General features: G+C 25.4%; 1 protein-coding gene across 1 annotated transcript in view; it reads left to right on the forward strand.

Annotated features, from left to right (window-relative positions):
* The first annotated feature begins 3,954 nt into the window (after positions 1–3,954).
* LOC129971229 (AT-rich interactive domain-containing protein 4B-like) overlaps positions 3,955–16,922 on the forward strand; it is a 38,018-nt gene continuing 25,050 nt past the window's right edge. The window contains exons 1-13 of the mRNA XM_056084815.1: positions 3,955–4,093; positions 6,043–6,153; positions 8,982–9,047; positions 9,980–10,073; positions 10,698–10,777; positions 11,353–11,453; positions 12,219–12,440; positions 13,121–13,200; positions 13,989–14,110; positions 14,559–14,631; positions 15,011–15,105; positions 15,611–15,708; positions 16,574–16,745. Of these exons, the coding sequence (XP_055940790.1) occupies positions 4,091–4,093; positions 6,043–6,153; positions 8,982–9,047; positions 9,980–10,073; positions 10,698–10,777; positions 11,353–11,453; positions 12,219–12,440; positions 13,121–13,200; positions 13,989–14,110; positions 14,559–14,631; positions 15,011–15,105; positions 15,611–15,708; positions 16,574–16,745 (1,317 nt within the window). The 5' untranslated portion in view covers positions 3,955–4,090. The remainder of the gene's footprint in view (positions 4,094–6,042; positions 6,154–8,981; positions 9,048–9,979; positions 10,074–10,697; positions 10,778–11,352; positions 11,454–12,218; positions 12,441–13,120; positions 13,201–13,988; positions 14,111–14,558; positions 14,632–15,010; positions 15,106–15,610; positions 15,709–16,573; positions 16,746–16,922) is intronic.

Raw genomic sequence — 16,922 nt, forward strand, 5'->3', positions numbered from 1 at the left:
AGAGAATTTTTTAAGGACAGAAAGAAGTAATAATCAGATGGAGTGAGATCTGGAGAGTATACAAGATGCGGTAAAACATCCCAATCAAACTGTAAGCGCTTCTCTCTTACGACTAATGCAATATGGGTTTCGCGTTATCATGATGGAAAACCACACCTCATCTGTGTCTTAATTCTGGCCTTTTTTTTTTTTTTTTTTTTGCTTAGGCAACTTTCAATTGATCCAGTCGATGACAGTATTTCGTAGAATTTATTGTTTCACCTTGAGGAAGGAGCTTGTAGAAAATTACGCCTTTCCAATACTACCAAATGAACAAAAGAACTTTTTTGGGTGTAGTCCCGGCTTGGAGTGTAATAGAGCTCTGGTACGACTGAAACCGATGACATAGACGGCAAATAGATAAGCCTGCATGTTTGCACAAGCAGTACCAGACAAAGCCATTCATAGCGCAATGAGAAACTTTTGGGACACCTTAATATAACCAACTCTGTTCTACCATTCTTTTTCTTGGTTATAACAAAATAATCGAATAAGTATTTGAAAAGAAGAAAGAGAAGGAAAAGAGGATAAAAAGGAAAATAACATACGAATACTTTTAAAATTCATCTTTCCTGACAAACCTCATTTCTACTCAAGACATCACCGAAGACGGTCGCGTTAATGGATTGAAGGAAAGGTCCTTTTCTAGCACTATCATTACTGGGGATAAGCCCCTGCCAAGTCAACCAAACACACTATGAAGCCTTTTAAAAATCATAGGAGAAAGCACACGAAGGATCAAAGTAAGACCAAATTCCAGTAGGACTAGGATTTCCAGTATAAAAGGTGGATTACCAGACAAGGCAGGCATGATTACGGCAAGTGAATTGATTAGGGGGAGCAGAAAGATCTATTAAAAAACTGTTTTAGCTTAATTACTAAATAAATTTGCAAGAAGTAAAACTATTGAATTAACATATTAAATTATTAAAAGCCTTAAATAAAATATTTTTTCTTTAAACTGTAACTATTTTGTATATATTGGAAGATTAATTAGCCGTTAACGAATTAGCAATAATATTCCATGTAAAGATATGTTGGAATGTCAATTAGTCCTTAATTTCTTTTTAGCAAATCGGGAAAATAATAATGTTAAGATAAATCCTTCCGGTGAGAATATGATGGGAAGTCGATGACGGATAACGCAGAAAACGCAAATACATAGATAATAAAAGACCGCCGAAATACAAGGGTAGTACTTGCGAGGAAGGAAAAATCATTACTAAACAATCCCAATAATACAAACCGTTCACAGGGAGCTCGCTGGAATGTAACAATTCAAAAAGAGAAAACACTTGACTATTATTCGTGTGTGTCCGCATTCGCTTTTATTGCTCCAATGACAGGGCATGAAAATCTGGAAGAATCCTGAAGCTTGGTTTCTTATAGATATATCACCGAAATTTCCGCAACTTTGTGAACCTTTATTTTTTTCACCAAATACTTGTCATAAACGCCAAAAATATCGCAAATTAATAACAATAATTTTTAATATTATACCCTTATGAAATTTATTATTTGTTTATAATGTTTCATAATAATGTTTATATTTGTAAGTAAGGAATTCATTAACTTACAATTATGGTTAATTTTTTTTAAGAATTGAGTTAATTTTTTAAGAATTAAGTTACTTCGTCCTTAAGAAACACATTTTTAAAAAAAATAAAAGATACATTTTTGTAAAGTTATTAAAATACAAAAATTAGCTAAGATAAATCTTTAACATGTGGAATTAAGTTTGATATGAGGAACTAAATTTATCAGTATTTAAAAAAAAAAAAAAAAGAGGGTCTCATAATGTATATTAATTTAAGCCTCAAAATACCAAAATCTGCGAATTGGAAGATTGCAGATATTCATAAGATTTCCTAATCCCTGTTTCTAAATATATCGTGTAATGTACTTTTATTGTACACAGCAAAATATTAAAACTCTGCCGACAATCTTATAAATAAACAAAATTCGAAGTTATAAGTCATCTTATTGAGAAATGCACAGTGTTTTTGTGGTACACGGTATGGTAATTTCAAATAAATAAAAATAATTTTATTTTTATGCAGTATAAAATAATGCATATGTGTTTATAATTTTAAACTTGCCGCCATCGGTGACCAAACTATTCGGTTACTATATTAATATCTGTAATTTAGTATTATCAACCAGTTCTGCTTAATTATATCTAATCACACTGAATGGAAATACTATATCAAATTATACTTTCCCAATAAACAAAGTGTATTTTGATTGCTTAACTTATGCATGCAAAGTGAAGAAATTATTTAGCAAAATCAATCCAGTTGTTGAGATTTGAAACGGCATCAACTCTTTATTTTGCGACATATTCGAAAATGGAGAAAGAATCGAAAATGATGAATCTAAATGTTATGAGCTTTCAAATGAAATAAAGGGATATTTATTTAATGATGGAGACTGGTAACAGTCAAGCTCTTTCCCTCATAGAGAATACACTGGGAGGTAGTGTTTTTGAAACTTCTTTTAAAAATAAGGGGTGGAAAAAGACAGATGACCATGAATGCTTCATTCAGAGGTCATAAGCTTTCTTATGAAATAAAAATTGACGAAATCGGTACAAGGATTCCGGCTGGGGGATTTTGTCATGGTCTTTTTCCTATAAAAGATATGCACTGAAGTTTTGATTAGAGCACTGGTTCTTTAATGTTCCTATTTAATGTAAATATATAAATAATTGGTGCTATTATCAATGTTATTATCAAAGCATAATCGATAAATTGAAAGCCATAACAATGAATTTCTTATGCAGCAATTTTTACAGATGGCAAAATAAAGCTTGAAAATGCAAATTCTAAAAGCGTCCACTTATTTGTAAAAGTTTCGTACAAGAGTCAGTGATTCCCATTGTTGTCAAATAACAACGAATTTTCTGTGTATCACATAACTGATTTTGGTATAAATTTAAGTATTTTTATATTCTTAAGTGCATAGTATACAGAAAATATTGCAATCGTAAAAAAATTCGAACTTGAGATTTTGACGAATCTCCACGTTTTAGAGCTAAAAAAAAAAACCATTTTTGGAAAATGTTTGTCTGTGACAAAGATAATTCAAAAACGCTTTGTGCTGGACAAATGAAATTTGGTATACGGTCTTAACACCAAATTTGCATATTTCTATAAAATTTTAAGTATAATATGTTCAGATTAAGTCTGTCTGTCCGGTTGTTCGAATCTCAGTTAACATGATAACTACAAAACCAAAAAAGCTAGATAAATAAAACCATATTAGATATGGTCTGATGTAATTTTTAGTATGTCCCAAACAAAACATTCTTTTAGTTTTATCCACTTATTTACATCAACTCATTAGACGAATATTTCTCATTTTTCAAGACATATAAATAAAGCTAAACGGAAGTCCAGGCGGAAATTATATACAGAAACTTTATCTCATTTACGGCTCACAATACATTTATTCAGTAGTACAAAAATTAGAAGTACTCATTAACACAAAAATGATGCAGAAAGGATAACGTAAAAGATGAAATGCAATCACGAACGAATTTCGTAAGGAAAAACTTTCTTCCATAAAGTGACCATTCTGTATCTCCCCCTGTTACGAAACTAAAATTAGACAGATTTCTTGGATCAAGATCAAGGACAATTCATACGGCTACAGTTAAATAAATAAGAGTTAATGTAGAATATTATTGAAATTTTAGCTTTTTATGCACAAAAAATTTATAACTGAATGGCATTTTGAGTTTCAGTACTTTTATTTTGAATAGATTAAGTTTTACTGTTTAAAAGTTTAAATTTTCTGCAAATCTAAATTTTGTGCTATAGAGTAAGCCTCAGAAATCGTAGTGTCACGTGATCATTGACCAATCACAGGCACTGTGCTGCTGCTTAGAAATATTGTCTAGTTTTATGTTGTACATCGAAAATGTTGTTGATTCTCGGTTTTGTAAAGGGTTGAAATTTTGTTGGTACTCTTATAAATATCCCATTGCAATAATCATAACATCCATGTATTTGCCTTTAATATCGATGTTTGTAATCTGATATCTTCAATTATGGTAAGATTTCTTGTCTTTTATTATTCTTTAAAACGAGATATTGTCATTACTTGTCATAATAAGGTCAGCCTTTTTAGAACGCTATAAGGCTAACTTGCAGATTTGTGTTAAATTTTGTATTTATTACATAAAACGAAAGTTGGATCAATTGCTGATACATTTATGTATTTAATTTTTTTCGATAAATATTTATTTTTCCTTATCATTGATAGCTGTTGAAGTTTCTGCAGCGCGTATTCACTTTTAATACTTTGTGCTTTTTTTTAATGATTTTTACTTATTTTAATAATGTTCTGCATGATCATAAAAGTAAAGAAATTTCTAATATTAAAACCATTTTTCTGATTATAGTGTGGATTCATTTTGATTGCTTAAATGAAAAATGCTTCCATAATAAAAATTCGTTTCAGTAATTTCAACGTAAGCAAGTGCTCAGCATTATAAGTGCTATTATTAATCGTTTTGTTTTTTTAATATTTAAAGTAACCTCACCAAATTAGATTTCTGGAATTTTCAAAGAGCGATCTAAGTCGAAACAAACAGTGGCGTCCTCCTGATTTCCTGTAGACATATTATTCGTCATCATTCTAAAATGTTATTTTTATTATAAATAATGATCGAAATTATTCCTTTTCAATCAAGTTTAGTTTTAAAACTATTAAATTGCAAGTTCAGTTTAAAATATATATTTTAACTTATTGAAAATATATCCAAAATTCTATTACATACTTAAGTGCAATGAAATTATTTGAAATTTTATTTTATTTTAGAATTAAATTAGCTGTTTAAATATATATTTAATATTAGAGTCTTAATATTCTTTTTTGTTTTGGAAAACTAAAATATTCCGATATTGATTTGCAGTGAATATTTCTTAAATATTGTATACTTCCTTCCTAGTTATTAAAAGGCTTTAAATATTAAAAATATATTATACTTTAAAAATTATATATATTTGTTTATCTTGGAATAATTAAGATTTAACAAAGATTTATCATCCCTTTTGCAAGTAAAAAAAAAAAAATTTAACATGCAGATTAAACTCTTTAAACCATTTATTTTGTTTTTGATAAATTGTATTCATGTGTCTTGCTTTTTTTATTTTCCTAATTTTCAAAATTTTCTATATGTATAGATTATCTTATTCCCTTTATTTATTTAAAATGTATCTTATTTGTCATCTTTTAAATCATGAAATATTGTGATTTTTTATTGAAATGATTGAAAATTTTATTTAATGTGAATAGAAAAGTGTGCTAAATATTCTATTACATTTTAAATCTGTTATTTGTAAGGTATCTTTTTAAATAGTTTCCTAATTTATTAAATTTGTGAAACTTAGAGTTAACTGACTGTCTTATCATTAATAATACTAAAAAAAAAAAAAAAATGTTATTGCATGCCCATTATTTAAGAAACCATGAATGATGTGAAAATCTTAGTATTGTTTTAAAATATAAAAGTAAAACCTAGTGAATTCATGGAAAACTTGCCAAATCTTCACAATTCTAAGTTAAAGTAAAAACCTCAGTGCTTGCATTTTCTTAGTATTTATATGAGTTTTATGAGGGCTAATAACAAATATTGTAAAATGTGCTTATTTATTTTCTTTCTACTATTTCCTCCTTTTACATATTGAAAACTGTATGAAGTGTGCTGCAAATCAACTGTTTGTAATTTAAGCTGTAAATAAATCTTTATACAATTTTGTTTTTTAGAATATGAGATAAGAATAATTCCATTATTGTCACCAAATAATTGCTGTATGGTTATTTGGAAAGTTACAAGAAATTTTGATGACAAATTCTTTCAAATCTGTTAATAGTTTATACTTAAGATAAAGCACTGAAATGTACTTAATAAATTTGTATGTTGTTTATATTGTCTTTATGCTGTATTTAATTCATGCAGATAATACAAATAGATTTCATTTATTTTTATTGTTTTAGGCTACAGATGAACCACCTTATCTTACAATTGGCACTGATGTTAGTGCCAAATATAAAGGAGCCTTTTGTGAAGCTAAAATAAAGAAAGTAAACAGAATTGTTAAATGCAAGGTAAAAAATAAGATGATTTTTTAGGAATTTTGTTATGAGTTCTCATTTTTAATTAGTTTTAATCATTTTTTAATTTCAATAAAATAGTTTTTGGACTTGATAATGTTTAAGGTATCTCTGTTTAATTTTATAAAGTTAGCTCCAAGTATAGTTTTATATTGTATTAATATTATGCTCTTAAACTGAAAACTTTCATTAAGTTCTAATATAAAAGTTATTCAATATTGTTTAACATGACATGATATTCCATATTGTTTCAATGATAAAAATAAATTTATTAAAATAAAATAAAAATTTCAGGCATTAATTTTTTATAGTAATTTATTTTTCTGCCATTTTAAAAAAATTACTAAGCAATAGCTGAATTTTAAACATTTATCTTTGAAGATTTTTCAACTTTTACAATTGAGGAGAGTTGGGAGGAATGGGGCAGTTGCATTTATATCTAAATAAAAGATTAGAATCTATTGTTAGTTTCTCTATTAGATAGAGCAGCTATAGCCCTTTTATTTGATCCTAATTGTTACACCATCTATTATATTATTTGTGTTTAAAAAAGAAAACCTCATTTTTATGTCTCAGAAGTAAATACAAATTCCTATTTTTTTTTCAATTATATTTTTTAATCTTATTATTTATAAAATAAAAATATTTTAAATGTATAATAAGTTCAAAGACACAGTGTTTAAAAACTAACTATCCAATTAAGCTTAAATGCATCATGCTTTATGTAATATGTATTTTAAAGGAAAATTCTGCAGAGGGAGGAATGTTACATGCTCAGTTACATTTCAACACACTTTCTATATAGCTAAATATTCTAATGATTAAAGTTTTAAAATTTTCTTAATGTTTAATAAAATTGGTAAAATTCTACTTAAAATCATTTTTACCATTAAGTTTCAGTTAAGGGAAATTCTACTGTAAATATAATAAAGTAATAAACAATGTAATAATTATTAAGTAATGAAAAAATGTTAAATTATGAAGGTTATTTATTATAACTTTTGTCTCTCTCAATTAAAAAAGTTATAATTTTTATATTTTTTATATAAAAATGCCAGGAATATGGGAGAAAAAGTATCCAGATAAAGAAAAATATATTAAATAATAACATTGCAACCAGTGGAAATGGTTGCAAAAAGAAAAAAGTTTTCAAGACGTGGCTGCCCATTGAATATTTCAAAATCAATCTTTGTCTGTTATGTCCAAAACCATAAACCATTGAATGCAAAGAAAATATAATATTTATTAACTTTAATTTTTTCATATGTTGTCCCATTTCTCCCTTATGAATTCCTATACATGCCTCATATAAAAGGAGTGTATAGCAAAAATGTTACAATTTTTAATTATGCAAATAAAATCTTTATTCTTTGTTATTCATGTATTTTTATTCTTTGTTATTCAAAAATTGTTTATTCTTTGCTATTCATGTATTTTTTAGAAATAAATTGAAGAACTTACTGTTAGATTTTTATAAACAACTCTCTTGGTAAGACTAAACTAGTGAATAAAAAAAATTAAAAAATCGAGAAAACTAGACAAGGGGAAGTTTGGGAGAAAGGGGACTAGATCCCCTTTTTCCCAAATCTCCCTTAAATGTCTTTCACTATTTTCCCTAGATGGGACTACATTCATTTTCTTATTTTCATGCAGGTTTAAAAAATTTTTAAAAAGTGTTAAAATTTATCTTTTTTAATTTATTTATACCAGTTTAATCAAAAGAAAATTTTAATGTAGAATGAAAAAATATTTGATTTAACATGACTTGTTTGGAATAATTTCTTGGAAGTGTTCTAAACAAAACTTAGAATAACTAATTAAAAAAAAATTATGAGTATTTGAAAAATGTCTTTTTGAACATAATGAATATATAATTTACTATTAAAATCCACATATTTGTATTTTAAATCCTTATTAGTTCCATCTTTTGTTTACTTGTTTTTGTATTCTGATCTGAAAAATTAAAAATTTGCAGTATTGACTATTAAATTAATAAATGTGGTGTTAATTTTGGAAATCTTTGAATATATGATTTTAAACAAACATAACTTCCTGTATGAAATTGTCTATATGATTTACTTTTGTAATACAGAATACTAATGTATAAAATGTTACATTTTATAAATTCACTAAGTCCCCCTTTTAGATAATTATGCTGAATTTGAGGAATACATTTTCTTTTCAATTAGTCAAAATACTGTTACTTTCATTTTAAGTATAGTCTGTAATATCTTGTCAGTTTTGCATCTGTATAGTTTGCTAAATAAATTTTTAAAAAAATAATCAAAATGACCTGAAAGATTTTGTAACATATTTTTAAAAAAATAAAATTAGTTTTTTTTTGTTGTGTTTTCATATTTATTAGGGAATTTTAATACTCTTTAAACATTTGGATAAAGCTATTTATTTATTGTAGTTATTAGGTATGAAAAAATACACAGGTAAACATTTTAAATATGTGTGCTTTATTATCTATTTATGTTGAAAAGAATTAGCTGAATATTTCAAAATCTCATTTTATACATTTATAAGAGAAAGTTCATAATATTTGCTGTTAAAACAGTTGCAGAATTTCTTCCAATAATAATAATAAAAAGATTGGTAGCATTTTTAAAAATATTTATTACTATATTTATTAAAATAATGTATGTGTGTGTCTTTTGGATTGTTTTTTTCCCCTAATATTAATTATATAAAATCATTTATCTGGAAAAATGAAAATCTTGCATTCTTTTTCATGTGTTTATTAGTTATGTCATTAATTTTTTAAAGACTTATATTTGAAAACCTATTAAAACATATGTGACTGAATTTATTTTCAGGTGACTTTCAAAAATAGCCTTGGCTCATTTTTAATAACGGATGATCAAATTAAAGGACCATTAAGAGTAAGTTTTCTTTTAATACTGAATTAAACATTCCAAATTTTCATAAAGATTTCAAATTATTATTATTTTTTTTTTTACTATCCATGAACATTAATGGAACACCTTTGTATTATTTAAAAAATCTTACATTTCAGATACAATTTAATTAATTGTGAAATTAGTAAATATTCCAGAAAAATGTTATATTTGTGTAATTTCATAAATAATTTTAGAGAATTTATTATTTTCCGAAACTATACATCTAAGATCAAAAATTGTTGTAGACTGATAGATGTATTACTATTAAAGCTTTTTTTCTAAACAACTTTTGTTGCTTAGAAAACAAGTGAGTGGTCTACCACAGAAATGTCTTTTTTTTTTTTTTTTTCCCTTAAATGCTTAAAAAAATTTATAAATAAGAAATTCTGTTTAGATGTGTAATGTTTCATTCAGTCTGTTCTATATTTCTCTTCATTATATTTTCAATACTGTTTATATATAATAAAAATTTTCCAAAGCTTTCATTATTAATAGTTCTGAATTCATAAATATTTAACTTGCTCATATATAAATTTTATTATGGATCAAATATGTTTTTATTCTCTAGAAATACAAAATATCAATTACATTTTATTGTTTTGTGACATTGAATTGTTGAATAGGTCTTTACCTTTCATCTAAAGATACGCTTCCCAAGAAAAGAAAAGAAAGAAATTCACACCATGAAAGTAAAAGGATGTAAAATCAGTTCAGTGAAATGTCTTATTGACATTACAAGCTTTAAAATTATTTTCATTTGCAAATAAAATAATTTATTATTAATATCATTCTAGTTATTCTTGCTAAAAAGGGAAAGGGGGAAACTGTGTAAGACTAAAATAGTAAAATTCAACTAACTACACAAAAATTTCTGACAAAAAAGAAAAAATCTATCATTGTTTATTCTTTTTTAGATTGGTGCAGAAATTGATGCAAAACATCCAGAAAAAGGCCAGTTTATGGAAGCAGTTATTAATAAAGTACAAGATTATAGTCAATATACTGTTGGTGAGTAAAATTATAATTTATATAAGTGTGTAGGCTAAATGTCAGAAGAAATAGACTTCAAATATTGCTATTTTAGTTACCTTTGAAATTCCATTTCTTTATAATAATTGTAATTCTGAAGTTAAAATGTACTGTATTCATTGATCATATTTATTAGTATATTTGTAACATTTGTAATGAACTAATTACTTAATTATTATGTGTTGTTGTAATTTACATATTAATAAATGAACAATATATATTTACCAATATATGTACCAATATAAATGCATATATGCTATGCATGTGCTTAGTATGTTAACTACTGGAACATTCTTATAAATAATAGTTAGAAATATGTTGCCGTTATTCACTGAAATCCTCTTTTAGATTACATTTTTCCAAGCACTAGTTTTCATGATTCATTTTGTGTTAATAAAATTTTCTACAGTATTTATTTAATATATGCAACACAACAAATGCTTTCATTGAGCAAAAAGTTCTCCAGACTAATTAAAAATGTGAATAATCATGTTAAGAAATAACATTAGAATATACTCATGAAAATTAGTGTAATCTTTTATTGCTATAAGCATCTCTGTAATTATCCTCGTTGTAAGACTTAAAAATAAATGATCTTTATAGTTTTTGATGATGGGGATGAAACAACTTTACGAAGAACTTCTTTGTGTTTGAAAAGTGGACGCCATTTTGCAGAAAGTCCAGTAAGTATAATAATTTTCTTAAGAAATCTTTGAATTAATGTTCAAACATTGGGAAAATTGAAAGTACTATTTTAGTTAAATGTTTTTTTTTATAATTATTGTAATTATTACTATTACACCACTACTTATTTTTATATAGAAACTTTCAGGCTTTATGTAAAAGAACCATTAACAATAGTCTATCTCATGATTATCAGAAGTGTTTGAATGCAATAAATATAATAAATTTATGCAAAGGACCATATACTTCATTAATAATTTCAATATTAAGTGCAATACAGCCTCATTCTTTTTCCTTACTCCATCCCTCTGCTTGTTCCTTAAGAAATATTTGTCCATTTTGGATTATATGATAAAATTGTGAGAACCTTCAGTCATATTTCTACTGAATTTTGCTGACATTAATGTAAGAATCAATTTATTTCAGGAAAAGAAAGAAAAAGAAAAACTTTTTCTATATAAAAAAAATATTACAGAAAATAATGTACTGTAAAAAAAATGTATAAAAATATGCAATTCCTTCCTTAATCATAAATAATACTTTTTTCTCAAACTAATTTCTTATTGTATTACAGACTTTAGATCAATTTCCACTGACTAATCCAGAGCACTTTAGTTCACCTGTTATTGGTACAAGTAAACTCAAGCGCAAAAGATCTACTATGAACTCATCATTGTAAGTTAAAATTTCATATTTTTAATATGACTTTTTTTTTAGCACTGTATTTTTATCAGTTCTTAACATTCTCTTTAAATTTTTAAAATGTTTTCCTTCAATCTTGTTATAAGGCCCTCTTTTTGTCATAACTGCTCATCAAATAACAGATGTATGAACAAAAACTTTTTATATGTATTAGTTTCTGTTTGGTAAAAAAGAAAAATCTCTCATATAGAAACTAAAGGTATTCTAGAAAAGTTATGAATATTTATTTTACATTCTTTGTTAAAAATTTTATGTCCATAAAAAAATGTTGATTATTAAAAATTTGTCCTCTTAAAAATTAATAGCATGTTAACACTCTTTTACATCAAACTGAGCATTCTTGAAATAGAAGTGTAGTAGTGTATATACTGTGATTTTATGTGAAATTGTTCCTCAAAATGTATAATGTGACATCATAAAAAATCGTGACTGTGTCTAAAATTTCTTTAGTTTAAGTATTAGCAATGCATGAAAATAATTTTTTGTAACTTTAAATAGAAACTTTTTTTTATAAAAATTCATTTAATTTATTGTAAAAAATGGAATATATTTAGTGTGAATTTAAATGTAAATAAAATTTTTCTTAGAAAAATTACTAATCATATAGATACTTTTATTTTTTTGTCATTTGTTAGTGAAATTTGTTTTGCTTATTTTTTTCCCCCTGTTGCTATTATACACTTTTGTATTTTTGGTTGAAAAAGACATTATTGTACGGATGTACATATTATATTTCAGAGATTATGAGAGTAGTGATGATGAGAACATCCCCCGGAAAGTACGAGCAATTCGTGATAAAGAGCAAAATCCTGATCTGGGGAAGGTAGTATGTGTTGATTATGGTGATCGTCGTAAGAAAGAAAATTGGTATCCTGGCTTGATTGTACCTCATCCTGCCCAGTCTACTATTAAAATATCAAAAGATGAGCACTTAATCCGTTCTTTCAAAGATGGAAAATAGTATGTGTTTATATTATTCATATATATTAACAATTAATTTTATATTAAAGGTTTTTCATTTTAATTATTTTTAAGGAATAATGTTATATGAAAGTAGCTGCAGTTTCAAAATTTTTTATTTCATTCTCATTCTAATTCGTATTTCTTTATTAGTAAGCACCTTTGAGAATTTGCCTGATTAACGAACTAATTTAAACAGGATTTATGTTATATATCATTATATTGTTAATTATTCGTCATTCTCCCTTGAGAAATATTGCTGAAACCGATCTTTTCTTTAAGATGTATTATTCAGATTTCATTTAAAAGCTTGATTTTTTCCAGACCATGTGGATATTTGGCTATATAATAAAGTTTTATTTTCACTTATATTTTGTAACTTAATCAAATTACATTGTCATGCATTTAAGTCTGCTGCATTTGTTGCCATTGCACATAAATTATTAATAGTATATTTAAAGTCTGCTTTAAATATGATACATATATTCTTCTTTTTCTTTATTTATATAACAGTGTTTGTTTTCATATTATTTATCTCTTATCGTCAGGTGATATTTAAATTCATATCAATTTTTAAAAGTAAATCATAGAATTTTATGATTTTATTCTTTGAATTTATTTTTAAAGTGGTTATAAAATTAATTATGTTTTGTTGAATCAACTATAATATTTATTTGTAGTTACCAAGTACCTAAAAGAGATATTAGAGAGTTTATAAAAGATGCTGTTCAGAAAGTGGAAAACAACTCTTTAAGATTAGGTAACATTCAATTCAAATTTTTTTATGATTGTTTTGAAATCATACTTATTCTTACAATTATTTTATTTTATTTTTTTTTTGGTCAAATGTCTTTGTGATGTCATATAAATGTAAATTTAGTTTCTCCTTTATGAATTATGCCGAGTTTTTTTAAAATAATACTATTCTTTTATATATATTTTTTTTTAATAATAAAGATTTTGGCATTTAAGAATTTTTGACTTTTGTTTTTGAAATTGTTTTGTCTATTGAAATATAGCCATTAGCATTGAAAGAAGTCTTCCTAATTGATATAACTCTGTGAGCAGAAATTGACAGTTAAAAGATAAAGAAATTATAACTTTAAAACCTATTGTAGCAGCATGCATTCCCATATTTCGATACTGCTCTATATAGGAATGCATGTTTGCATTTTAGCAGGATTAATAACATAATTTGCTTGGTCCAGTTTTGATGTGAATTAGGAAAGTTTAAAATAAAAAAAAAATTACATCAACAAATAATATATTTATATTAATTATTAATGGTTAATTTTAAATACTTATTTAATTTCCTGTTTCTGACGTTTAAATTTTTCATGATTTCTTAGATCTATTTCTGACATTCATTTATATAAATTAATTGTAGAGGAAATATATGCATACAATCATTGAATACCGGCTTTAATTTAAAAATATTGTGTATAAATATTTTCTGCCTCTTGTATAACATAGTAAAAATTGTATGGATTATAAAAAAATATATATCAAATGATTATTCCAATGATATTCATGTTATTATTATTTCAGCTGTGGAAAAGGCAACTAATTATCTTGAAAAGGACGAACTCCCTCCTCATTGGGATAAGGCCCTCTTTGCTGGTTTGGATTCACAGTCTGCTGATGAAGAAAGCCATGATTCGGATTCTGATGTATGTGAATTATCTTTAATTTTCAAACCTTCTTTCTCTTTAATTTTCTCTTTTTATGGAGACATGAAACTGTGTGTGCATATCCAAAAGTTGTTTAAAAATTTTTATACAAATCCTAAGCTAATAAGCAAACAATGTTACTGTATATCAATATCATATTCAATGGTGTAGGCACATTATGAGATTTCAGAAAACCATTAGCATGTTTCTGCAACCTTTTCACAAAGGAAAACTTCTGCTATGACAAATAAATAAGTTGCAGCTTTAAAGACAAAATTCTCTTCGATTACTACAAAAGTCATTTCAATTTCTCTTACCTAAATTAAATTGTATATTTTGTCTTTCTGAGTAATATATATATATATATAATATTCAAAAATAAAAATAATAATTTTTACTTTTTCTTTTCAAAAGATCAAAGATAATGTTCAAGTTTATTTTATTGTAGACCTCTGATGATGAACCTAGTGAAGAAAAAGACAGATTTGTTGCTCAACTTTATAAGTTCATGGATGAAAGAGGTAAAGTGTTTTACTTAACTTTATTTTAAAATGTCCTTAAGCAATATATATTGATAGTTTTTTTTAATTAAATTTATACAATTTTATCCATTTATGCATTAAAATTACACTATGTTGGTTGTAAATGGCATTAATATGAGTTTTACATATTTATATATTCTATTTAAATTTTCCATGTGTTTAATTTTTTAAAAGAAACAATATAGAAAGCGGTATTTTAAATTTGAGAATTCATTATCATGATAACTTTATTTTTATTTTTCATCAAATGATTTAAAATGAGATGAAAAAAATTTATGATCGCATATTGTGGAATTGATCTCTTTATAGAATCAGAAACAAAATAAAGCATAATTTATTTATTTTTTCTATTATTCAGGAACCCCCATCAATAAAGCACCTGTTGTTAGTAATCGAGATTTAAACCTCTATAAGCTTTTTAGAATCATGCATAAGCTGGGTGGATATAATAAGGTAAGCATTCTTCAAGTATACTTTCTGTAACTTTTTCATTTATTTTTCTTTTTCTTTAACATTCATTCACAGTGAATTTTAGCATGACACTATTTAATAAGAACTTTTAATTGAGTAATAGATAAAAATGAAAATTATTATTTTTTTAAGAGGCATCTTAATTTTTGTATTGCTGTCTAACACTTTAAAAAACAATTTCCCTTAAAAATTGTTGAATTTTCAATTATTCAAAAATTTTAATACCTTCTTCTTTATATTAATTGTAATGAATTGAAATATTGTTAAAAAGGGTAGAGGAGTGAAATTCTTGTAAAATGTTACTTAAGGATTATAGTGAATTTTATTCTTCTTTCCATTTATTAAAGTGAAATTTTTTGTTGTGTATCTCCTTTGAAACTTCAGAAATTGCTACTGCTAAAACACGCAAAATGAACGATTAGAAATTTTTCTTAAATGGAATAATTGAATGTATGTTACTTTTTTTTTATGTTATTTTATATTACAGGTAACAAATAAAAATAAATGGAAAACTGTGTACACCAGAATGGGTTTGCCACAATCTAATTTGAATGGCCCTAATCAAATCAAAGTGGCTTACAAAAGGTAATGTAATTTTACTTCTTATATTGGAATTTATCTAATCTGGTCATTTTATTGGAGCACATTAAATCATTAAAACAATTAAGTATGCTAATATATATATATATATATATATATAATAAAATATGCATATACCTGTTAATTTAAGCCTTCCTATTGGTTTGTTAAAATCACATAATTCATAAAATTTATGTTCACTGCAAATTGGCTAATTTGATTTTTGCCCCTCAAATCCCCTGAATTTGTTATTGACAATGTTAAAATATCATCTATGATTTGAATTTGTTTCAGTTAACGTGAAGACAAAAAATAAGTTTCATTAAGTTCCAAATTACTTTTATTTGTAAAGTGTATCCATATCTTGTGTCCTCAATTATAATAAATAATTTTAGAAATAATTGTAATTCACTCTTGGATTTTCAATTAAATGCTTAAGTATACTTAAAAGTAATTAAGTCATTAAATAGTTAAATAACAAAATCTTCTCACTTTTTAAAATTTTATTATACAACTGTTATATTCAGAGTATTGTGTATTATTTAATGAAATAGTGTACTTAATTATCAAAATTATTGCAAAAAAGATTGCCGATTATTGGTTTATTAATTTTGAATTGTTTATTGAATTATATAAATCTTTTGTGCCAGTTTAATTTTAGACTCATCATTTTTGCCCATTATTAATCATCACCATTTTTCTTAATTCAACTTTTTAGATAAATTGAATTTTTACTGAGATGCGATCCCAGTTGAATTTTTCAGCTTTCCTGTTTATTTGAAATCCATCCCAAAAAATTTTCAAATATACTTTGAAATCCAAAATCTAGGTATTTGATATTTGTGAAAATTCAAAATTTATTTCTTTATAGATTTTTACAAAGTTTTGAAGATTTTTATCGCAAATTGGGCTGTACCATGGTAAGCAATAGCCGTTCCACTAGGGGTCGTCATAGATCAGACCGTAACATTATGGTAACAAGAACAAGAGAAAGGGATACTGCATCACCAAAAGGTAGAAATACCAAGGATTCAAAGGAGAAGGTAAGAATGAATATATAGAAGATTGAAAAAAATGGCAAATTCCTTCATTCTATCCATTTACATCAAGTGAATTAAATTATTAATTTTAATTATTTCTATTCATATTAGATTTGTTTAATCAGTAAAATATTGGCCTCAATATTGAATTAATTTTTTTTTAAGAACAAAAAGGAAGCA

This window comes from Argiope bruennichi, chromosome 6, assembly GCF_947563725.1.
Source record: "Argiope bruennichi chromosome 6, qqArgBrue1.1, whole genome shotgun sequence".
Lineage (NCBI taxonomy): Eukaryota > Metazoa > Arthropoda > Arachnida > Araneae > Araneidae > Argiope > Argiope bruennichi.